Here is a 25063-nt window from a genome sequence, read left to right as displayed (position 1 = left end):
TCCAATCTTCAACCATCCAGCAGGTAAGAAAAGCTCCTCTAGCCTATGATGACCACTATTTACTGCTGAAGAGGTCCTGCATACCTAAAGAAGTAAATTCTGCAGAAGAATTGTGTTTTGGTCCACAACTTTTTCCTGCCTATCATAGTAATTAATCCAGCAGATCTGTTAAGGCACCGCACCAGTCATTTCCATCGGCTAACTTGCAGAAGCTATACATCCTTTCCACGAAGTCTTAGAATAGCTCATTTCCAGTCCCTTTACAGCAGGGGATGACAGGTCATACCACCTGCGGTTTTATGACCCGTTGTGAATGTACAGCGTGAAATACATGAAGGTCCCAGCCTGTTGTACAGACTAACTGTACAGGTCACAGGAATCAGATACAAGACAGATCTAGCAGTTGAAGTTGTTACTACTTTAACACCAAAAATACGATGCTTACCACTAAAAGACAGGCTCAAATGTGAATAACTACCTGAGAGTACTAAATGTGCAGCACAAGAAAGTAGCCTGAAGGAATTATTTCAAATGTCATATAATAAAAATATTCCCTGTCAGTCCAGCCAGGTGCGTAGAAGCACTACCAAATCTGCAAGGTCTAAGGCTGTTTTCTCCAGATATAGCAGACACATCCAATTGAAGTAGTCTGGAGCAGAAATCAAAATTGCATGTTACAAGCTGCTGGACATCTATTGCCAAATGATCTGTTAACTCTTCTGATTTTTCTTCAACAGAAAATCTCTCACCCTCTATAAAAAGAAAAATCATCTAGCAGTAGTTGATATAATTAAATTAATTCAAAAATTGCCCAAACTGTAAGACTACCCCATTAATATGGACATTTCACTGTTATGAAAAGACTAGTCAGTCAACTCCATGAACAGATACTGAAATATTAACTTGTTTATATAAAGTGCCCATCGCTTTTGTCCAGATAGTTGAAATTTCAATTTGCACACAAAGTAGTATTTTCTCTTTTTTTTTTTCCTGCAAGCTGACAACACCAGCACCTCATTTGTTTCCAGTTAAAAAAAGAAATTGCTGAACTTCATCAGCACATTTTCCTCTCTAGACAAGAATGACAAATACAGTCGGTAATGCATTGTGCTGTATTTCTCATCTTACAGCTGTTTAAAGCCTCTACTTCCAAAAGGAAGCGTCTCAAAAGTAGACAGCAGTGAATGTAACTTGCCCTATGCAAATGACTCCAACTTTAAAAGAAAACTAGTCCCCTCGGTGCCTAGCTGCTTCTTGTAGTGCAAAATAGAAGAGAGGAAAGACGGCATGCTCAGATTCCCGCGCTCTGTTATTCCAGGAAGCTGACTGGGAAAATAGCTGCTCAGGCTCTGCATTTCGGAGTAGCCTGAACTACCCCAGCCAGCAGCAAAGGGCTTCCCTTCAGCCAAAGATTGTGCTGCATCCACACACTCTTCAAAGCTTCTTATGCTGATCCTCATGACCATTCCTGGAAACGATTATTTGCGCAATCCAAAGCACGGCTCCAAGTACATCTCTCTAGTCAGAACAACACATGCCTAACAGTGTTATAAACCACTCTGCACACAGTACGAGGAATCCACGCAACTCCAAGGCATTTTGTAAACAAGACGACATGTTGCATACCAAAGAGAAAAATTTAAGAGCATGTGAGAATTAGGAATTTAAAATGCATACAGGACACCACTGACTTAATTATGGCAAGCATAAAAATTTTTTCTTTTTAAAATGCTTAAGGTTACTTACCGTACTTATTTAGCTTTAAAATGTCAGAACACAGGCACAAAAATGGGTACTAACCACCTAAATAAGCAAAGCAGTATGTTTCTGCTTTTCTTCTCTTTGTACAGTTTTTTGCAATTAACACCTGCAACATCTTTCTTCTCTTTCTCCACATCTTCTAGACAGCAAAGGATGAACATGCTTAAAGCAACACAGGAAAAAGTACCTGAAGGATTGAACACACTGGCAAGGCACCACCAACATTCATTCCTTAAAGGCTTAAGGCAAATGATTGCCATTTCAACTCTTACACTTTCACAGACTGCTGGCTAAACACCAAGGCGGCAGAAACTGGAGGAAAGCTACCTTCAGTTGCTCACTGTTGTTTTATATTCTTGCTTTCATTTCTCAGCAAGTGAACTGCGGAAAAAAAGTACCACCAAGCATCAGCACAGATAGCAGTTTGGCATCCTCCAGCCAACCTCACACCTGCAACTTCCACAACCCTTGCTGCAGCTGTGCTTTTTGTCTCCGCTCGTCCCAGCACAGACAAAAGCTGCAAAATACGCAAGCGTTAAGCAACACACTACCACCATCTATTTCATTAATAAAATAAGGTCCATAGGAAATGAAGATGCAAGCCTCCACTCTTGGCTTGGCTCCACTCCCACTGAGGCAGCTCTGCTTGTACCATAGGTAATCTTCAGGCAGTTTGGTCAAGATCATTTGCCATGGGGGTGGGAAGGGGTGGGTTATTTTTAAATCTCAGTCCAACAAGAGAAGGAGGAAAAAAGAAAGCATACAGAACTGACAAATCTGAAGAGAACCTGAGGGTTACCAATACCGGCATGAACCACAGGAGCTCTGTGCTAAACAGGGCGTCATGAGCCCTGCAAAGACAAAAGCAGGTCTCTTCACTGCAGTTTTATTTAGATTCTTGCAGCTAACCACAGCAAAATGGGAGTTACCAGCTCTCTCCACAACACGTTACTTATTCCTGGCCGTAGCATTTCATCCCAGGCCATGGCATTTCATTCCAGGCCACGGCTTGGCATTGCTGTTTCCATGAGACTCACATGTTACAGAAGGCAGTATGTATTCCTGCCCAGAATTCTTTTCAAGGACCAGAAGGACCATAAGATCATCTAGCCTGATTATCTCTGGAGGACTGGTCAGGGCTTAGCCTACTGCAAGCCTTGTGCTGGACGCAGCTGTGGCAGCAGCCCTCCAGCAGAGAGAGGCAAGATGCGGCAAAATGATCCCTCCTCTGTCTGTAAATTTTATGCAAGATCCACAGATGACAGACACCACCAAACCCAATCTCTGTATTTCCTTTAGGACTCAAGTAAGGCAATCCAAGCAAGACTTCTTGTGAGTATTAGTTTGGTTAAGAAAATTTTACATCTATTTTTATACAAAAAAAGATGCAGCCAGAGCATTTTCCAACACATCTGCAACTCCACAGATGCTGCCAGTCCCTCCCTCTGCTGGAGGGCTGCAAGCCACGGCTGCGTCCAGCACAAGGCTTGCAGTAGGCTAGGCCCTGACCAGTCCTCCAGAGATAATCAGGTTAGATGATCTAATAGGCCTCCTAGTCCTTATAAAGAAAATTAGCTGTGAATCACTTCAATGCTTTGAAACCCTGGTGCAGTTTCTCCCACAGACTGAGACCAGCCACTACAAGATGAAACTCAAATCAAAGCCAAGTTTTACTTTTGTGGTCAGCAGCACATGGCTGCAGCCATACATATTTCAAAAACAAAGGTGAAGCAGATGACCAGGGAAGAAGAGTGAAGCCAGACTGGCTGCTCTCTTTCTCTAGGACACAAAGGCATTCATTTGGCTAAGAAACAAAAAGGTTGGGAGACAAGGAGCCTGAGGGGCCTCCTGGCCTGATGCTTTCCATGTGTAAACCCTAAAATGGCAGTCACCAGTCTGCCACGATTCATTTATCCACCCCTACTTATCAAAGCACAGTTCTCTCATCAACTGGGCAGAACTTACCATCTTTGTCTCTTGGACAGGTAACTGGGGTGAGTAACTTATCGTCTAATCATGTTTCACCCTAATACTTTAAAAAATGAATTATGCACTAGGTGGCTATTAATAAGGATAACCCAAAAGGTTTTGGTTTTTTTTTTTTAAGTGTAGAAACTGCTTTTTCTCCAAGATCTACCTGTCCAGTTGTACATACTAAGGTGATTCACCGATATTTAAAATCATACAAGACCATCATTGCTTAGCACTCCCACAGAAACCTTCCCAAACAGCTTTAATTAACTGGTAAGTTCTATTGAGAACGTTCTCATCCAACCTAGGGATGCTTCTTCATGTTCCTGCCAAAGCAACTCCACTCCTACTCTTCCTCCAGGATAACTGGGTCTAAAAATAACCTTATAAAAATATTAAAATGGTTTTCATCATAGCTTAAACTAGTGAGATGGCTTTGACAACACTTCCCACAAAGCAAACTCCCTATAGAGCTTTTTTAAATATCTTAAAAAGAGTTGCAGCTCTACCTAGAGAATTGAAATCTAAAACAAGTTAACAGAAAACAAGAGAGGATTAAATTATTACAAGCGAAGCATTCATGAAAAGGTCTTTGTCCAAATATACTGCATTTAAGAAATCTTAGTATCATGTAATTAAAACCTGAAATAATATGGCCAGGGAAGTGGAGCTTTAAAAACAAGGCTTTCAGGATTGCCTCGTTTGACACCTTCTTTACATGGCAGAAACGAGTTTGTCTGCCTTAATCCTTCCTATACAGCCACTGAGAAAGGTCTGTATGTGTTATAAGAAGAGCACCTGAGGTTTTTAGGGATCAAGAAAGAGTAACAAAACTGTATCTAGGCCTAACCCCATGCAAACAATTGCGAATACTGGATATTGTTCATCTCTTGTTATTACCGGTCCTCTTGCAAAGCCAGGCTATTCTTCAACTTACATATTTCTGAGTCATCCAACTTAATGCAAATATGATGAAAATGCTGCAGGAAACATGTAGTGCCACAGAAAAAAAGGAAAAAGCACAGAAACCCACGTAAGTGGAAAACAAAACAACCACAGGTAAGCCTCTTTCCAATAAAAACAAGCACTGCCTTCTGCAAAGCAGAACTAACTGAACGAGACAGAGAAATCTGGAGAACGAGTTATCCCAGTAGTCTTAAAAAAAAAAAAAAATCTAGTTGCCCCCAAGATCCTGTGAACAGGTAGCCATCCTCCTGTTCAGCCCCCGTAATGTTTTGGAGTAGTTCTGGGCAAAGCAGCATATCTAGGATCCTAAATAACACTACTGAAGAAATTATGTGGCAGGAATTCCAGATGTTACATTTTTAAGGTAGTCACTTTGCAGGAGTTACATGGCATCTTGTGCTGGATCTCCCAGACAGCAGATAATTAAGTAACTTGCACAGACTTTGTAGATATTAAGACCAGAAGAAATTCTTATTGCTATAAATAGGTCATAGAAAACAGATGCGCCTGACATCCAAGTTTGATGTTTGACATCCAAGTCTTGTGGTCAAACTACCACTTCACACCTCCATCCCAGGGGATGTCCAAACCTCTACAATCCCGGACTATTCCTGGAAGCCTTTATTTCATTCTCCCTTTAACTATAAATCATTGCAATTATGTAAATTGCTGTTACCACACTGCTTGCTTTAAAAAAAAAAATTAAAAATCCAAGTTATACTTGGAAATTACAAATTCTTTGCATCTGCACACTGAAACTATTGTCTGGGGCAAAATATGTCATTACAAGAAAGAGCTAAAGGAAAAGACTCATATTTGCCTTGTGTCCCTTCAACCTTTTCTCTTTGTAACTGTTGGAAGCAGTGAATCAGAGGTAAAATGAACTGACTTGCCCCAGTTTGTTTCCATGCAACTTAAAGCTGCATCATTAATGTTTAATGTTTACTCCCATTGGTCATGAGAGGCTTTTTACATGCTGAATGTGTTTCATTTAAGAGACCTTTTCTCTTAAAGAAAGCAAGAGAAGAAAGCTATTCATACATCCTTCAGCTTCTGGGAAGACATAAAGGGCACAGATTTTGATCCCAGCTTCCTTTTTTGACAAAAATCACACATGAAAATAACGCTGAACCAAACTGGAACTAACTTGAAAGTAAACAGAAGTTAAGCAAAAACATACATCGCTTTATCCACAGCAATCATGACCTGCAGCATCATGATGCTGCTGCATCCAAAGCAGCGTGGAGAGCAGGGTGAGGGAGGGGATTCTGCCCCTTGACTGTGCTCTGGTGAGATCCCACCTGGAGTCCTGTGTCCGGCTCTGGAGCCCTCAGCACAGGAAAGACATGGACCTGTTTGAGCGGGGCCAGGGGAGGCCACAGAGTGATGGAACACCTCTCCTGTGAGGACAGGCTGAGAGAGTCGGGGTTGTTCAGCCTGGAGAAGAGAAGGCTCCAGGGAGACCTTATTGCAGCCTTCCAGTACTTACAGGGGGCTTCTAAGAAAGATGGCAACAAACCTTTTAGCAGGGCCTGTTGCAATAGGATAAGGGGTAACAGTTTTAAACTAAAAGAAGCTAGATTCAGACTAGATATAAGGAAGACATTATTTACAGTGAGGGTGGTGAAACACTGGCACAGGTTGCCCAGAGAGGTGGTAGATGCCCCATCCCTGGAAATATTCCAGGTCAGGTTGTACGGGGCTCTGAGCAGCCTGGTTGAGTTGAAGATGTCCCTGCTCACTGCAGAGGGTTTGGAGTAGATGACCTTTAAATGTCCCTTCCGACCCAAATTATTCTATGATTCTGTGACTCAAAAACTGAGAGAAAGGGAGCTTTGGAAAGGATACTGTATCGTTGTACTTTTTAACCTGACCGCGCTTTAACCTTCATTAACCAACCTCTTCACAGAGCACAAGACAGATGACTTGACACTCTGGTTCAAAAATCCCTTGGCAAATTTCATGATGGGCAGATGGGCGGTTGTATGTACTTTTGAAAGCATTAGCTTTTTTCCTGCAAGAGAATCCATTAACTCTAATACAGTGCCTTAACAAGAAAGCTTTATTCTAACAACATTTGTTTTAAAATACTCACGTCTGAACTTTAAGCTCAATTATGCTGTGCATGAAGTCACCCTACAGTAGCATCTCAACCACCTTCTTTCTATCGCTGTAGACGCACACCAGAAGTTCAGCACTTCCACCCTACTCGGGAACATACATCAAGCTTTTTATCCCACTCCTAATTTTGGAAGCCATGTTAAATTAGTAAGGTTGCCAAAGAAAATACATTGTGAAGAACAATGACTCTCTGAAAACATGCAGCCACTTCAGAGAGAATAGCTAAAACCCTTGTTAAAATGTAGCTTGAGAAACATGGAGTTTGTAGCTGCTACTAAGGCCGGCCTCAAGCTTACAATGAAAGATTAAAATCTGTTAGTTGAAATCAATTATCCATCCTGAATGCACATGGTGCATTTGAACCACACAGTTGGGAGAGGGCTTTGCATCATGGTACATACTCAGTGACAGCACTCATTTCCCCAGCAGCAAGCTGAATTTCAGCTTAATGGCTCAAACATTCCCTTGACTATATTCATAACCAAGGCTCCTGCCTGCACAGTAGCTACAGAAGAGCTACTGTGAACTCTTTACCTTTGAACCAAAGTGACTAACGCTCACACTTAGCTGCTATTCTCCATGCGAGATAACCTAAATTTAAAATGCATACACATTCACAGCATCAAAAGGAAATGTGCTCTATTGGACTCCAGTGATTTTGCAGACTAGCAGAAAATGAACAAGCATTAAAAACGGGGATAATCCATCACAATATGCACTTTAAGTATTTACTAAATGTACTTTGGATCTAATTTATTTATAACAACTCAATGTTCCAGACTTGCATCACTGTATTGTGTAAATATAACAAATTCTTACTCTAAGACTTCATTGTAGCACTCTGCTTAGTACCTGCTTGCAAGAAAGGGAAATGTTTTTTTTTTAACTTCTACCCAAGTATGTAAATTAAGCTGATTTCTCAGCAACATCTGTCATTGTATTCTTGAATGAGAGTTTCCAACATTGCTTCTCAAACTGTTGATCTGGTCATACCAGTGTCAAATTACCTCAGATTATTCAAATGCATCATTATTCTACTCTCTTGATGCAACTGGCTTAATCCAGTAACAATTAAAAAAAAAAAAAATCACTGTCATACTTTTTACTGTGGACTCGCATATGTAAATAGTGAATATGAAAGATGACCTCTCTGAACAAACTTGGGGTGGCCAAGTCAAGGCTCCCCTTGAGCTGGCATCCCTCACTTAGTGAAGTGTGTGCACACACACACACGTGCGCGTGCCTACAGGTGCATAAGACACACAACTTCACCCTCTCCTCAAAGATGTTTTGCTTTTTAGGAGAGAAGCAGGGGGAGCACATGCTCATACACACCTCCTTTTCTAGCACAGTCATGAAAACTGACCTTCAGTCATACACAAAGACATCTTCACACATCAGACTATTTCATCAATGCCATAAGCTTATGGCCAATCCAAGCTTGGCCTCAACACAATTCTGGAGAACTACTGGCTGGGGGGCAGGGGGGAGGGAAGAGACCAAAACTATTGCTGCCTGCCTAGGTCCAATTTCTGTCCTCAGACAGAGACCACTGCTCTGCATTCTTTCCCCACCTCCATCACATGATGCAAGTTTTACTTTGAAAGTGATCCTAAATGGAAGATTAAGCTTCATTTTCATGCACCTGACTGCGGTATGCCTTCCTGGGCTACTTGCAAACTGTGCAAACCAGGCTTTCCATATTGCCTGGCACCATGAAAGCCTACAGTCTACAGGCCAAGCTTTAACCCTCTCCATCACCTTCCCTGCTTAACCCTGCCAAATAAATACATTTAGTAGGTGTGCTGGGGCCTAAGTGAGGGCAGAAGCTGGCCCTGCATGGGGCCAGATGAAACGGCATTAACAGTGCTATTTATCATGCTCAGCAGAACAAACATCAGCTCTGCTTCAAAACAGGATAGTGGCAACAGCAATGGCTGCTATTCTTGGGAGAAAATGGACCTAGTTCCTAGGCTTATGTTTCACTCCAGTGTGGGCTGAAGTGACTCCAGAACAAACACTCAGCAGTGTATTCTTCAGTGTTTCCATTCAGCAGCTCTCCTTCGGAGGGGGGGAGACACCCCCCACCTCCAACTCCTTACATTGTGCAAAATGCCAATTTTTAGACCTCAACGGACACGCCGAGGCGCACTACTGTAGCAATGGCAGCCACAACCTCCGAATTCTTGTTTGTCATAAATCAAATACTTGTACAGGGTCGCATTGAAGTGCGAAATACGCTCAAATACAGCTCCAAAGCGAAGTCCCAGCCAGTTCCTTGATATTAGTTACTATAGAAACCAGTCCCTCGGCACAGGCACTCACAGCAGGAAATCATGCAGATTTCAATTTTACATAGTAATATGTGCTGCAGGAGAGGAGAACTGCACAACGACTGCAGGGGTTGATTGTACAAACCCAGACCCCTTCTACCCCATGAAGACACCACCACGCTGCAGATGAACATGCTCTCCTCCCCTCCTACACACACAATTGCCACTGCTATTAGTTTTGAAGTGGTTTCCACAAAGCCTGTGTTGGGATAGCTGCTGCAAAGGTTGCAGCGTTTTTCAACAGTTTCATTAGATTAGAAAACATTCTTGTTTTTACGTGCCAGAAGCCCAGGTGAAAACAACATTAAAAGCAAAAACTGCAAAGCAGTAGAAAGATTTAAGCATATATAAACATAAGTACACAGAGGCCAAACATTTCACAGGAAATACTGTCAGGTCATAACCCAGAGCTCCTTTGGAAACAGCCCATCCTCCTTTCCTTCTCCATCCTGTCCAAAAAAGCAACCCGAATGGAGGGCAGGTCACAGATTAATTTGTAGGAAAAACCACCCTAGAAAGCACAAAGACAAGAGGAGGGCTCTGAGCCCTGAAGTGAAACAGCAAGGTAATTATATTATTTTAACTTCTCAGAAGTAGTTCTACAGGTTGGACTTCATCGGGCATGGGAGTGGAAGAGGAAGACACACAGCACAATGCGCCACTTGTCCTAGGCAGATGCTAATTTTCTAGTGAAATTCAAGAACCAGCGAGGACTCTTCCCCACCTCTCTAAAGTGAGCACATAAGCCTGAACAGTGCAAGTTTTGCTACCTCAACCAGGGAAGAAAAGAGCAGGGAACTGTTTCACTGAAGAAAACCAACGTGTAGGGGAGGAGGGAAGGGGTGAACAGCTTGCACAGCAACAGGGACAAACATTTGTGCTGGCAACACCCGACAAATCATCGAGCAAACAGAAGGACAAGAAAATGAAGGAAGCTGATCTATTTTTAAGCAAGACCGCATTATTACCATGAACATGCACTGCTTCCCTGGAAGCAGCAGGTATGCAAACATGCAATGAATCACATCACCGAGTAAATCACCTGGCAGTAGGACCACTAGTTTGCATGGACACACGCGGAGCGAACATACACAATCTACTGTCCTGACATCTCCAAAAGCGTGTGGAGGAGCAGCCTTCCAGGAGGCAGACTGCATTATGGAGAGCAAAAAAATCTGCTAGACAATGCAAATGTCACTGGTGCTTTTGTTAATGATTAGACAGAGCTCCATTGTTCTGGACACTCCACTCAACATTAGTCTGCTGAAGCTTCTAATTTCACTTTTTGTATACGTCTTCCGTCATAAGAAACAAACATAATTTCTTTCCAGCCAGGGTAGGAATAGACTTGGGGAGTTGGAGAAGACATCTCAAGTCAAAGCACAGATTTTTATACCATAGCCTTCGCACAAATTGCCTTGTTGATATAAAGAAATGCCGCAAGTCGTTCCAGGGACCTACGAACTGGGGTGCTGTGAGGTTGAAGTAACTGCCTGGACTCTGGTCAGGTCCACGCTCGCCTCCCTGGAGTCTGCGTGAAGCCAGCTGACTGCACCAACCTGATCCTTCACCAACACATTAGCTCTTCTTGTAAGCCAACTCTGAGGTGACCAACAAGAGGACAGGCTCAACGTGCATTTCGAGACAGCTGTAAGGCACAAGGTGTGAGGCAGCAGAAGAACAGCAACTGCTCTGCTGCCACCACAGTATGTTGTGGGTAAGGTCCACAAGGCAAGAAGCACTACCCTACTTCACAGGAAACCTAGCTTGGTCTGAACCAATTTTTTAATCCTCCTCCCACACCACACGCCACCTCCCTTTCTGTCTGATAGCAAATAAATAAGATACTAAATAACATGCAATGCAAACAAATTTTCAGCTACTTTTGCTATCCAACCGGTGATGGACTATAAATAAATAAATAAATGAAAGCTGCAACAACTCTCTTGTTGTGGTTACTACAGAATTGTTGCTATGTGCCAACTAGCAATTTATCACATCAAAAGGATTACTGAATTAGTCTGAAAGGGGATCTCCCACCACAGGAACATGTGCTACACTGGGAAAACCAACCGCCAACCAAAACCTCAGCCTCCATTTTCAAATCCACATCCCATTATCAAAAGGATGCGTTTGCATCTTTGCTTCTAACCTAATAAATCATCCAAAGGAAATTCTCAGAGCCATTTAATGATTTATCTTCATTATTTCCCAAACTGGATGTTTAAGGTATTGGAAGTTTGGGTCTATTGCTAAGACTGAGAAAACTCTTTGGAGCTAAAAAAACAGTGTATAGTTACTGAAGTGTAGGTGCTCTGCGTGAAGATGCCCACAGAGATACAAAGTCATCATGAAGCTGGGAACAACCATCCATCCATCCCAAGTCTGCAGAAAAAACAGGGCCCGATAGTCTAGCCTACTAAAAGTAACACAGCTGTGTAAGGAACGGGAGAGTAAGAACTACAACTAAGACTGAGTAGATGAAAAGTTAACTCTGTGCTCTCAAAGACTTCTGATTCAGATGATAGTGAGTAGATTTACATTCAGTCATGAAAAAAAGACCAGCCATTCCTATCTTGACACACCTGCCCATTCCTTGGATGAAGTATTAAAGAACCTTATTTTCTTCTTCCCCCCCTTATCCTTTTATTTTTCTCTTTCACAGAAGTCAGTCTCTCATTCAAATTTTCTGTTCCTGTTAGCATACACAGTCACCTGGCAGCTTTACTCCTTTCCTAACAACACTTCAGTCTCTCAGCAAAGCATCTTAAGCTCAAAAAATACTGGGTTGTAAGGCAAATTCAAACTCTACTTATGCATCATATTGTGCACCCTACCAAGGGGCAGTTGACTATGTAAGTTATTACAGCAATTATTTTCATCTATTGCCCTCAAAATTTCTCCTTAGGGAGGAATATCAAAGCAGCACAAGTGTTGCCAACCACCCTAAGCTAGATTTCATCTTGACCTCAAGGGAAAAAAAAAAGCCTAAATAAATAGATAGAATTTCTTTACGCACTCACCCAAAGAAAAGGCAATGGTAACGTTTTACCTGTAGAGCAGCCCTTTTAACCCCCTAAATGTAAAATCTAGTCATTAATAACCAAGCCACTTTTCTTGTTTTGGGCATATAACATGTTCATCCCATTTTGACTGCTCCAGCCAAGAGGCTCACATCAGCAGCAGAGTTCTCAGGGTGGCACACTTGTTGAAAGACATGGACTGACATTTGCTACTCGTCTAGAGAGAGACAGGAATATGGAAACAGAGAATAATATAGTGCTCCCCGTTATACATGTGTTCTGTAGTTTTAGCACTTGTAAGCAGCATTTCCAAGTCCCACTTCTCAAAATGCAACAGATGTGTAATATGCATCCAGCTTCAAAATTATCTGCCAACAATTCTGACTCGGTCCTATGTTTTGCATGATCTTCATGAAAGTATAATGGAAAACCGAATGGTTCATTTAAATAATTTTCTTCCTGTTTAATTTAGATTTGAAAATCCACAAAGAAAAAGCCTGGAATGTATTAGACTCCATGGAAGGAATAAGGGCTTATTACAAAGCCTTACCTAAACTGACAGGAAGCTCAAAGGTTTCATTATTTGAGTGCGAGCATCTGAAGTTAAGAGGAGTCAGAAAAACAAAAGAATGGGACAATGAGAACCCCTTTCCTCTTGTGCCTAGCTCTGTTTTCACTCTGGAATTATGCACAGATCATCACCACAGCTCCCCAGTCCATAGCCAGGAGTATAGGAATTTAATTCCAAAATGTTATACAGATTTTAGGTGTACTGCTATAGATTGTGGTGTCTTTCCCATCCCCAGGCTCCCTTTTTCTTGTCTTTTTTTCATTTAAAAAAAAAAAACAACTACTTTTCAGTACTGTCCACAACATTTTGCTGTGGCACCAAGGGTTTATCCCTGGGGTCACACTGCCTTATTTGCAGTGAGCAAGATACTGGTTCAGAAGGCCTAAGCACACTTACTTGAGAGATAACAGATGCTAATTCCAGCACTGCAACACTTTGTGGGGCTTGTCACCTTGGAAAACCACTTCAATACATACTATTTATATCCTGGCTAAGGCAACAATGAAACACCCAGAGCAAGGACTACCTGAAGGTGTACTCACACAATACCTGGAGCAACACGGATGCAGAGTCTGCCCAGGAACAGAGATCTGCAGCAAAGGTACTATTTTAAGCAGCTTTATTAAACATCAAGAGCAGTCACCGAACATTGCAGTACAAGAGCTACCCACGGCAGACACATAGAGATATTAATCAGATTTAATTTTGTAAGTAAAAGCGTTAAACTATATTTACCTTCCTGCATGCTGATAAAGTTTAATGGGGCCTGAAAAAAGTACAGACACTTTAATGCAGCACTTCTTCCAGGCCGATATATCCTGCTCCTCAAAAGGGTAACATTAAATGACTATACTGGTTTTGGTACCCTGTCACTGCTGCGTGCCACACAGGCTTGGGCTGAGTTTTGCTTCTCGGTCTGCTCAGTGTCCCTTTGTAGCTGTTGACCACCCACAGCTCTCCCCTCTCAGACCCTCTGTGCCCACCACGCACCCTCAACTGGAATGTCCTGCAACTCTTGTCAGTAGCTCTGCATTGCCTTAAAGTCCTCTCAGACATCTGTAAAATGGAAGAGTTGGAAAAAATAAATAGCATTGACCAGCATGACAGAAGTCAAAATTACCAAAGGCAGGGAAAAACATATCTTTAGTAGCACTTGCCAAGTTGAAACGGGGCAACTTCAAACAGCATTACAATCCATGAAATCCAACTGGCCAGATAAAGCCGTACGATACGCTGAAGCGTATCTTGAAATTATTTAACTAATTGGCTAATATCAAACACAGCTATGTAAAATGCTTCAATACGAATGAAAAACAAAAAACCCACAAGACTGGGTATCAGCTGCCTCATTAAAATCTCACTTTGAAGATCAATTTTAAGTTTCAGGGTAAATCAAAGCTTTTAGATCATCTTTCCATAAATTCTAATTTACACCTGTGAAGATGCAGGTAGGCAAGATTGGGGCAGGTTTTTTTCCACGGAAGCCACTGATGATGTATTAAGTAGATATAGGAGAAGTGTGCACATCTTCACATTAATCTCCCTCATAACACAAGGAGGATAGTTACTCTTCTCACCCACTTTTTCAAGTTCCTGAATTCTAGCACTTATCTACAAAGGACATTCAAATGAAGCAGAAGCAGAATACTAGCATACAAAAAGCAAAGCAATTTACACTCGTCCTTTGACATACTGTTCAAACCCAACTTACTATATGTTTATATGTAGTATACATTTATATTTGGGATGCACAGTTCTTGCTTTCATAAGATAATACATTTTAAATGCACAAAGTATCAGTTAAACAGCTATTAAATGAAATAAGACTTAAGTCTCTCTCATGCTTCAGTTAGAACTGATGTGGATGAAAACATGCTTCAGTTAGAACCAAGGTGGATAAAAACATTCAAAACTTCAGATATTGAAAGACTTAAGCCATACGAGAAATACCCAAAATTCACAAGCACACACTTCCCCAGAAGGAAACTTCAATGAGGTTTAAAGCTATCCTCAAGCATCTATTTAATTTAATATTTTGTGAGTATTCTTTTTAATAATCATAGTGAAAAATGTAACAGATTCTACTGCAGACTATCAAGTTCTGCCAGGCTGTATGCCAAACAGATGTAGCCTGAATAATACAAACTGCTAGGTGGATGTGTGTATCTTGTCAAAGCTCAGAAGTCAAAACATTTGAATGAATTTTGGTTTTAAAAATCTCTGGTACCAGCAAAAAACAGCACATGCTGCTATATAGCTATCATTAATAGAGAATCAGCAATGTAACTTGACAGAATCCCCCATCCAAATGATGTTTTTCAGATGATCAGAGCCACAGAAATAAAGCCTTTTGGTGACAGATGCATGAGAACTACTTTCCCTTTGTTTTGCCTTGTCAGGCTGAAATCAAAAAGCATTGAACTGAGGGAACTGAACTGAACTCAAGTTAAAAAAGAGAGACTAAACTTTGGGTTGATACGCATCTAAATGGAGAGACAGCAAAGAAGGAAGCAAAAGCTGAAATGAGCTGGTTGGGAAATTCATCTGTGTATTGAGTCACCACAAAACACTGGGTACTTCACATTCAGGGCTTTTCCTACCTCAAAAGCTACAACGTGAGGAAAATACAGCAAAGTACAGGTTACCCAACTCATCCAACCATAGATTTTACCACAGGTAGAGCTCCAATTATGCCCTCTATTTGAGCTCCAGATGGGAATGTGAAGATAAACATCCTTATCGTTGCAGAATTCAAAGGAAGTGAATGACATAGAAAGAAAGATGCACCAAAAGGGAAAAAACAATGTTTGGGAACAGTCGTAATGGCACACGAGGTAGAGAAAGACACCAGCTGGAACAAGGACTGGAGTTGATGGAAATAAGGTCTCCTATTGAACACGTGGTGTCTGCAAAGGCAGGGGGTGTACATGTACATCCAGGTAAACACTTTTTCTTCTTTCAAAGCTAATGCTGATGCAAACAGACTAAAGAGTAGCCAGAGAGTGCTTCTGCTGACTGATAAGACTCTTTCATCAGCTAGATCAGTGGGTCTTAAAAAAAAATAACAGGCCACTTTCTGTAAAACTATAAGCAATTACAAATAAAAATGCAGCAACCCAGCTTCAAAATACCAGTCATCTTACAAGGCACTGACACTGTACCTCCAAAAGAAGCATCTGCCTCAGTCTTTTCAAATACAGTTCCTAGAAAAAGCGTTTGGCTCATGCAATGATAAACCAGCCTTATGATGTAAAATACACCAACCCTCCCTGCCTTTATCATGGAAAGTGATACACAAGTCTTGTATAGCCCTAGAAGTTGAATGTGAACTTTGCTGACTTTGGTTAACCTTGATTAGACAATCAAATACATAATTTTATATACTGGATAAGTAACAGGCAAAATTTAACAAAGAATTGTTCCAAATTAGATAACTCCTCAAAGGGAAAACTAGGAGCCCATTAAAATCCCCATGTCAGAGAATAAAAACACTAAGTTTGTTTGGTTTTGTTTTCTGAATATGGTTGTTTATACCAACAGTAAAATACATTTTTATGAAATTGTGTCCTAGTAAGCCATAGGGAGTTTTGCCATCATCTTCAATGGGGCCAGGCTTTTATCCCTGTCCACAGCAAGCCAGAAGGATTTGTATTTCTTAAAGGACCAAAGTGCAATCTCAGAGATGCTCCAAGGCAACAGACTACTTAGATGTAAATACTCGAATGGGCACGAGTGGAAGCTGGGTTAGGAGGCAGATCAGAACCACCAACTAGCTTGGAATTTTGATTCTTTGCCCAGAACATCACTTTCTAAAAATAAAAACAAAACTCCCTTCTATCCTTTCAGTCAGGGAAGGCAGAAAGACAGAACAGAGCATATAAATTTGGCAGGCCTAGATTTACAGAGCTCCTTTTGTAAAAGGATGTGTTCAAAGAGATAACAGACAAGACACAACGCTTGTTGGTCATGGTCCAAATAACACAGCAGAAAGTGCAAAATACCCTTCAAACACCTGCACAAGCCATTTTTGTCAGAGAGTAGGAGAGTTTCTGTCATTCTGGTATCTGAATGCAAGTTCTATAAGCCTGCCAGGACAGCCAGAGGACAAGAGTCGAGGATTTTGGTAGGGTTTACATTGTTTTCCCTTTGGGTGAGGGAGAAGAAATAGAAGAGGGCATGCTCAAAAAGAAAGACATGTTAAAAATCCAAGTTAAGTTCTGGCTTGGGTCTCATCCTTAGTTTATTGCACTTGCTGGAGTGTTTATTACTTTACATGAGTAGATTACCCATAATTTACAGAAGGTATGCATATAATGAGGAACTTATTATCAGAATGTAAATATTAGCTTTAAAAAGGAAAAAAAATTGTTCCCTCTTGTCGTTCTATGGTCTGATACTTGCTCCAGCAGCTGCTACTACTCTTGTTAGCCAGAAATGGAGCGAAACGGAAGTTTGGTTGAGCTTGCACACTGCTAATGGAAACACACACTCTTTGTGTTAGCAATATTACTTTCTTATTCTCCAAGTCAAATGCCAAGGACATACTAGGACTTCAAAAAAAACTACAAAACCTCTAAGGTTAGAGGTGACCAAAAGCCACTCATTCAGCAGCGATATACGCACTTTGGGTTTGCTCTTCAGCAACAGAGCCCAGGGACACAGTGACCATGGGGAGTGCCCTACTGCTGCAGGGACACCTGCGCCCGAATGCCTTGGTCAGTGGGCATTCAACATCAGAGAGAAGCAGCCTTTGTTTCCTTCCAACTCAGCAGCCTGGAAAGATTGCCAGCTGCATTATTTTGGCCTCCTTACTCACCAACAAGCTTAGACTGTTACCCAGAGAAGCCCGTAGCCCAGGAAAATGAATTTTGAGCAGCAATGCCAGACTTAAAGAGGAAGGACAAGCAAAGACTTTCCTCAAAGATGTAAGTACAGGCTACTATCATATATACAGACCCCAAAGGCCATAGCATCAGCTGGTATCAGCTGTATATTCAGCAACCCTACACTTATTTATACCAGCTGAATATCAAGCCTTTTACATTTACTTAAGGTACAGAAGCATTAGTGAATACAGATTTCAGTAAATCTTGCTTTCTAAAATATTATTCATCAACATATAATTCAAATGGTAATTAAGAAGTGTTCACATGATTGATGACACATTTAAATTACAGGTTTTCAGCATTTTTTTGGGGTAAAGAAAAGATTACTTCCTTTTTCACATGATGCTTTTTCAAAGTGCAAGTCCATCTAACAGATGTCTCATGGATCTGCTTGTCAATGTAACAAGTTAAGACTTTTTTTTTTTTATTACGACAAATGGTATAAACCACACAGCATTCTGTTAAACTCAATATTGACACATCTGCTTACCACGTGTATTAGTAGCCATGTCAGCCACTTTCTGAAAGGCATCCAAAAAGGCAGCAGCTGCTACTACTGTAGTCCTGAAATGCATACAGATAACAAAACATTAGCAGCGTCTCATTGCTGCCTACTTAATTATTGCCAAAAACATTTTAGGCTTATAAAGAATACCACTGCGAACTTGCAGAGGCCACAAAAAATAACCTCTTTTATATCTGAATTTAGCCTTTTCCCTCCTTCATTTCTTAATCCCTTCCTCGCTTTGTGTTAGCACTATGGACTTGGAGGCAGCCACGCTAATTCCGTGCTGTGAATTGCACAGGACAGGTGCTATTTCAAAAGACTGCAGCCATCCCCCTTCTAGCTGATTTCCTCTAATGAACTAATATTAAGCAGTCAAACATGAAAAACAAATCTAACACACATTATACTGCACCCATTAGTGTACAAATTACAGCCACTGCTATTTCCAGGGAACATGTATATTTTAAGAATAAGCATGCAGGACCTTCCTTTTATCTAAGATCTTGGCCAACACTTCCCTGAATTTCTCATCTGAGGAGCATAAGCATCCCTTGAAACAGAAAATAGCAACTTCTTGGAAATCTGACTGGTCTGGAGTTCTTGGGTAAATGGGAAAGAGGAAAAAGAAAAAAAATCTTCACTTAAAAAAACCCAAACAACAACAACAAAACCAACCAACCCCCAAAATAAACAAAACAAACAAACCCCCCCTTTCTGATCCAGTGCTTCTCCAAGCAGGTCCCTTCCTGAGAGGTATACCGCTAATCTCGGAGACTCCACAATCCAAAGTGTCAACCCCACTAGCCCCATCTCCCTCCAGGTTTGGAAAGCACATACAGGCCACACGTCTGTTCAAGTGGACAGCAAACGTGAGTTACAATTTTCCAAACTCTTTTGTTCTACATAAAAAGGCCCTAGAGCCCTAAACACCTCAGGTCAGTACCAGATTTCTGATGGTTTATAGTCTGGTTGACCCAATTTAAGTGAAAGTAGGCCAGGGCTCTACAGGTAAAGCACGACTGTGCCCTCTCCACAGTTACCTTGTGGTTCTGTTTCTGTGCATCTTCTCTAACAGTACCTCTGATTTTTCCCCTGATAGTAACAGTTAGCCTCTCCAAGCAAAATCCCGAATGAGGGCCATCAACTTCACTTTGTTTCAAGGGCTCCTTGCTACCCTCAAAAAAACCCAGGAGACCTGCAGGAAAGCTGATCCTCAGCCAGAAAGACCACAGGACTGCTTAATTAGGTCAGATTTTATGCAAGTCTCACTCCAAATATGCGCAAGATACAAAGGACATAAACTGGCAGCATAGTAAATACCTATTGACAGAACAGAAAATTTGAACACACACACCAAACAGGCTTGAGAGGACCAACCAAATGCATAAGGACTCTCCACATACCCAGGAGATTAAAGGGAAGGCAAAAAAAAACGCTGACTGCCAGCTTGCAATACTGAGCCCTGGAACCAGATAACCTTTTCTGGGATTTTCCTTAACAGTGTTTGTGTTCTTCATCTTCCAAACTTGTGGGTCATGCTGTTATTCATGTACCATGTTGTTAATTATTAATTATACTGCTAATAACAAAGTTCCATTTCTCCAGTAACAAAATCCAGGAAAACCTTGCTCCAGCTCAGATGACATCTGCTCTCCTTTATCAGAGCACACAGAAATGAACCAGAGGCAAAAGCCTCACATTTGCTAGAAATTTACAGCAAATCCTTGAACACAGGCTTTCAAGCTGCCTGCTTACATGACCCTGTAGCTAGAAAAGCACTACATTGATTGAATGCAACACCACAGAACTGGGAAATAAACAAAACTATCCCTCATGCCTTCCCAGAAGGCCTGTGTTTAAAGAGTACAAAGGGCTAGGAAAGCTCTCCATTTCTCTTCTTTCACTACTTCCTCTGCTTCTTCCACACTCACTCACTCAGTGTGACATGATTGCTGAAAAGGGAAAAACCACACGCATGTGTGATATTTTAGGCACGGTATGGCAGAACAGCATATTCCAGCTCGTTAGGGCAAATGAGCCTAAACCCTAGGTTCTTCAGGAACGGTTCAGTTCACAACACAATGCAGAACCGCAAAATAGACTGCCAATAACCATACCTGTTACCACTGCTGCTGCTGTGAAAAACTCACTGATGCTCTGGAGAGCACAGTAGAGATTGTGGGTTGGGGAGAGCTGTGAAGAAATGGAGCTTGGATTCCTATTAGCAGAAACAGGTTTTAAAACTGAATGAATTCTAGAGATAGCAAATTTGTCTGAGTGTGATACATATGACACTTAGTAAGTAATCCAGAATACCATTTGCAAAGTATACACCAAAAACCTAAGTTTTTATAATCATCAATAAATGATGCAGCACAGGAATTCTCTTTGTTTTTAAGGCAGAAGAAAGTGCTGTTAAGACTACCAAAGACTCTTTTAATATTTTGAGCCCTCTTCTAGTATAAACCTGCTGTATTCTACACTAAATTAAACGGACAACACAGGGCTCACTCCAAATGTGCGTTCACTAAACAACAATAAACTATCTTTCCAATTTTCCATCAGAAGCCATGAAATTTAGCTCATTTTATGTCTATTATGTACAGCTGGTAGTAGATTATGTATTTTACTAACCACATTAAAACAGCAGATTGTAGGGGATCTTGACTGTGTAACACAAAACTTACCGAAGCTGAGACTGCAGTTTCCCAGCTTTATTTATAAAATCTTCCCACACTGGGTAACTTCCCTGCAAGAAAGAAAAAAACAAAACACACAATAATGAATATTTAATTTGAACATTCTGGTTTTGATACTCCAAGAAGTAAAGCAATAACTAAGACTTTACTAAATCCTAATCCATTAACACCAAAATATATTTTTCCTGAAAGTTCTCTCTCACATCCATAGACACCAGTCCCAAGTAGATGGGACTTCAATTTGTTCCGAATCCCAACGAAACAGTAGGTCCTCTGAGGAGGCTTTACAGATTTTCCAAATAGAAGCACTGGGGGAGAAGAGGGATTTCAACTGAAGCAGAGAAAACAAACACCTTACAACAAAACCAAACCTATTAGAAGTGGCATGCTAGGATATTGCAACAACACTGTCATGGTTTAGCCCCAGCTGGCAACTAAGCACCATGCAGCCACTCACTCACTCCCCCTCCCGCAGTGGGATGGGGGAGAGAATTAGAAAAAAACCCGTACAGAGAAGCTTCCAAAAACAGAGGGAGGATCACAGTTGTTCTTCTCTACAAATGGATTCTCCATGTCATTACCAGGTTCCCATCCTCTTTCAAAAAAAAAAAAAAAAAAAAATTTTAAAAGCCATTACAATAAAGGTATGAGTTCTCAAGGTAACTTAGCAATCAGGTACAGAAAAGGCACAGTGGCCGCAAGACAAAAAACTTTCCCAACAGCTGCCCTATAACTGCAAGACCTGCTTCCAAAACAGTCCCCAATGACCTTGGAGCTGATTTCTGGATTGAAGCTGATAAAGAAGCGTGGCATTGAGTGTATGCAAAGTTTTTAAGGTTTAATTCTTCTTGACTTTGAGTTTCCTGTAAACCTTTCCCCCATTTTTTAAAATTGTGTTAAAAGCCTGGGTTTTCATTTAGAATATGGACACCAAGTGTTCTTGCAAATTCTGATCTTTATTTTCAAAAATAAATTAAAAAAAAAAAAGCTGATGTTTTAATGGTAAAAAAAAAATCCTTTTTAGACCAAAAAAAAGGTTAACTTGCTCTCTGCAGAGCAAGTGCAAATTTTCTGTTAACAGCAAGAACATGGTACAAAGAAACCTCAAAATTCCCCTTTGATTGGAGTCTAGAGAATGTAAAGTAAAATATCCCTGCTTCCTTTAATAAAGGTATAAGACTTGCTGTTACCAGAGCAACGACACAATAAAACCTAGATAAGGCAGATCCTCAAGGCTAAGATTACCCCAGCTCTGACTAGAAGAGGTTGCAAGCAAGTGCAGTTGCTTGTAGCGAACTCAGTCCACCCTGATAAACTGGCCTGCTTTTTGTAAGTAACACAAAATCTACTGCCCACACTGCCATGAGAAACCATGTCTTGTTCAGAGCAAAGACAGCCCTTTCCCCAAAAGCCAAATTCCAGCTCCTCAGCACACACCGGCAAGGCAGCTCCCAGACATTCATGTACCATGGCAGGCTCCACTGGAATTAGACCTGGAGGTAAAACCAAAGGCAAATCCCAAGCCTCCCTTTCGACTCTGCCCTTGGTCACAACTCAGTGCTCTCTACTCATGATATTTTGAAAATGTTTTTGCAGAGATCTTGTGTGTGCATCTCCCACACAGTCACTGCACAGCACAGCTTGGGCAGTGCCATGATACACACCCAAACACAGAAGCTGCTGCATAAGGCCACTGTCAAGGGTACTAACTGGTACTCTACGTATTTTTCAGCAAAGCATGTGGGTTTTTTGCTAAAAGGAAAAAACCAAAACACCCCAATGTAAAACAGGTGTTCATAAAACCTCATTATACCTACACACGAGGGAGCCAGTGGGAAATGCAATGGGGAAAGAGAAAATAGCAGTTATTTGGGTGGCGAGACGTAGAATATAAAGTGCTTTGTACTAAGCAAAACCTGTCAGACATGTAAAAAAAAAAAGGGCAAAAACCCACCAATTATTTGAAAAAGGAAAAAAAAATGCTATTTCCTTAAACCTATTAGTCTTACTGAAATCTCCTACTCTGAACCCTGTGTCTCTGTTTGTCTGCATGCCGTAGATGCATTATGCATGTGTATGCCAGGAGCCCTGCAAGCCCTGACAATTAACAGCAGGGCCTAAGGCTTTACGGGATTCTTGAGCAAAATGCAAGCGGGCAAGCAGAGGATACCAAAGCAGCTTGATTATGTTTCCATCTCGGGGGTGTATTATCCAGCTAAATATGCCTGATGGCATGAAGATTGACACCAGCCTTGCGTTTAGCTGCTTCACAGGGAAGCTTAAGACACTCCTACCAAAACGCAGCTCAGGAAGAAAAGCACCTTTTTTGTTGTTGTTGTGGCCAGCTCAGCCACAAAGCAAGCAAAATTGCAACAGTCACCAAGCATTTCCATAACTATTTGTTCTTTGTCTTTAAAAATGTTTTTCTCTTCAAGCCAAGCCTACTTAAGTAAGTTGTAACAGCTCACAAATAGCCGGCTGTATTTGTTTGGTTGAAACGAATGCAATCTCTTCACCTGGGCACTCCTACACTGGCCAAGAGCACCTGATCTCATTTTGAACTGTGGAAAAACACAGCATTTTTTTTCAAATGTCCCTGAATTAATAACTTGGGTGGTGGGTTTTTTGGGGGTTTGGGGTTTTTTTTAGATTTTTAAAGAAAACCTTTCAGCAGTTTTGCACCAGTGACATGAATTCCTGCATTATCTGCTCAGCCTGTGCTCCTGTCCGCAACTCTCAATTCTAATAAACTCAGCTGAAAATGAAGAGTTTATTTTACCTGTGTTCCAGTAGAATTCGCTTTCGCTTTTCCCTGCTGAAGCCATGTCCAGAGGCTCATCTCTCTCCCAGTAACATCTGACTTAAGTCTTGCACATAAATTCCGTCAGCCCTTTCAGCTTTTCCAAAAAACCACTTCCACCACCATATCCCTGCTGAAACCAAAACCTGCTTGATTCAGGTGCACAATGCCTACCACTTCACAGGACCTAGTAACTGGGGTTTTATCCCATCTCCAGCACCAAGGAAGCCATTTAGTGATGCTCGTGGGGACAACCCAAGGACAAGGCACAGGACTGGAGCTGCTGTCAATACTGCAAGGCCCCGGCACCCTGGGGAGCAGGTCCTTCTCCAGGACTTAGCATGCCACCCTGAGCACGGCAGCCCTGCTGCCGCTCCGTGGCTCACCTCCACGTTTGCAATAATAGTTCTTGCTTTTGTCAAAGCAGCCATGAAAAGAAATGTTAACGGTGGTGGAAACCATACACTAAGAGAGCCATAAAACTTTATCCTTGATTTGACATTTATTACTTTCTCAATTTAAACACAAAGAAACCGCAGGTGGAATTAGACATCTTTGTCCAAGAAGTGCTTTTGCCACTTTTGAAGCATAACAACACAGTACTTTTAAATGCTGTCTCTCCCAGAGCTTCCTCTACACCTTCTCCGATTTCCAATTTCACCTGGCTAATAAAAGAAATCAATTTTCTCCCCTTTAAATGTCAGGGTTACTCAGGCCCTGGCATTATCTGTGAAAGCAGCAGGCCTCCTCCACCTCCAGCCCCACTCAGAGAAGAGCCACTACAGGAATCTGGGTCACAAATTCTCTTTTTAGCTCCTCATGGGTTAAAATAGAAATCAGTTACGGAGCAGGTTTGTTTAACTAGTTTTCTTGAGAATCATTAATGGTTTGATCTAGAGACTATTTCCCCCACATAACTTTGTGTCCAAAATTATTTATTCTCCGTTGGATGAAGAAATGAAGAAATTTGACATGTCTTCTGTGAAATGGGCGCTTCACCATTACCATACGGCACTCCATGACACCAAGTCCTCTCAAGCTGCTCAGCAGGTCCCAGCCCTGGGCTGCTCGTCTGCCCACCCAGTGAGGCATGTCCCCGGTAAGCCATAACATGCCATTATCCTACCCTGTTGCTTAATTAGTTGGTTTATAGGTGATTAGTCACCTGATCCCAGTGCCCAGCTCCAGCTAATCTACACTGAACATGGGCGGGTAAACACCTTTCTGCCTCAGGGATGAAAAACAAAATGGTGCCTCGTGCTTGTCACCCATGTAGCCAGTCGGCAATTAGGGACATGAAACACCTTTCCCTCAGGGACAGGCACCACAACAAATGTTTGAAAGGCACCAGGCTGAGCTGGGAAAGCACCTGCAAGTGGCGGACACCAACACCCACACCCGCCAGCCTCCAGCCAGACAGCACC

The 25063-nt window shown here is 41.6% G+C and overlaps 1 protein-coding gene across 1 annotated transcript in view; it reads right to left on the bottom strand.

Annotated features, from left to right (window-relative positions):
* Positions 1-24731, bottom strand: part of LOC104620188 (metastasis suppressor protein 1-like) — a gene marked incomplete at its 3' end in the record, with an annotated part of 110742 nt that extends 86011 nt beyond the window's left edge. Inside the window, exons 1-4 of the mRNA XM_010286333.1 lie at positions 24645-24731; positions 24026-24151; positions 20828-20889; positions 18123-18196 (exon numbers count right to left, since the gene is read on the bottom strand). Coding sequence (XP_010284635.1) covers positions 18123-18196; positions 20828-20889; positions 24026-24151; positions 24645-24731 — 349 coding nt within the window. The remainder of the gene's footprint in view (positions 1-18122; positions 18197-20827; positions 20890-24025; positions 24152-24644) is intronic.
* Positions 24732-25063: the final 332 nt, after the last annotated feature.

This window comes from Phaethon lepturus, unplaced genomic scaffold, assembly GCF_000687285.1.
Source record: "Phaethon lepturus isolate BGI_N335 unplaced genomic scaffold, ASM68728v1 scaffold10054, whole genome shotgun sequence".
Taxonomy (NCBI): domain Eukaryota; kingdom Metazoa; phylum Chordata; class Aves; order Phaethontiformes; family Phaethontidae; genus Phaethon; species Phaethon lepturus.
The sequence above is the reverse complement of the archived record's forward strand: the minus strand, read 5'-3'. Positions and strand labels throughout refer to the sequence as shown.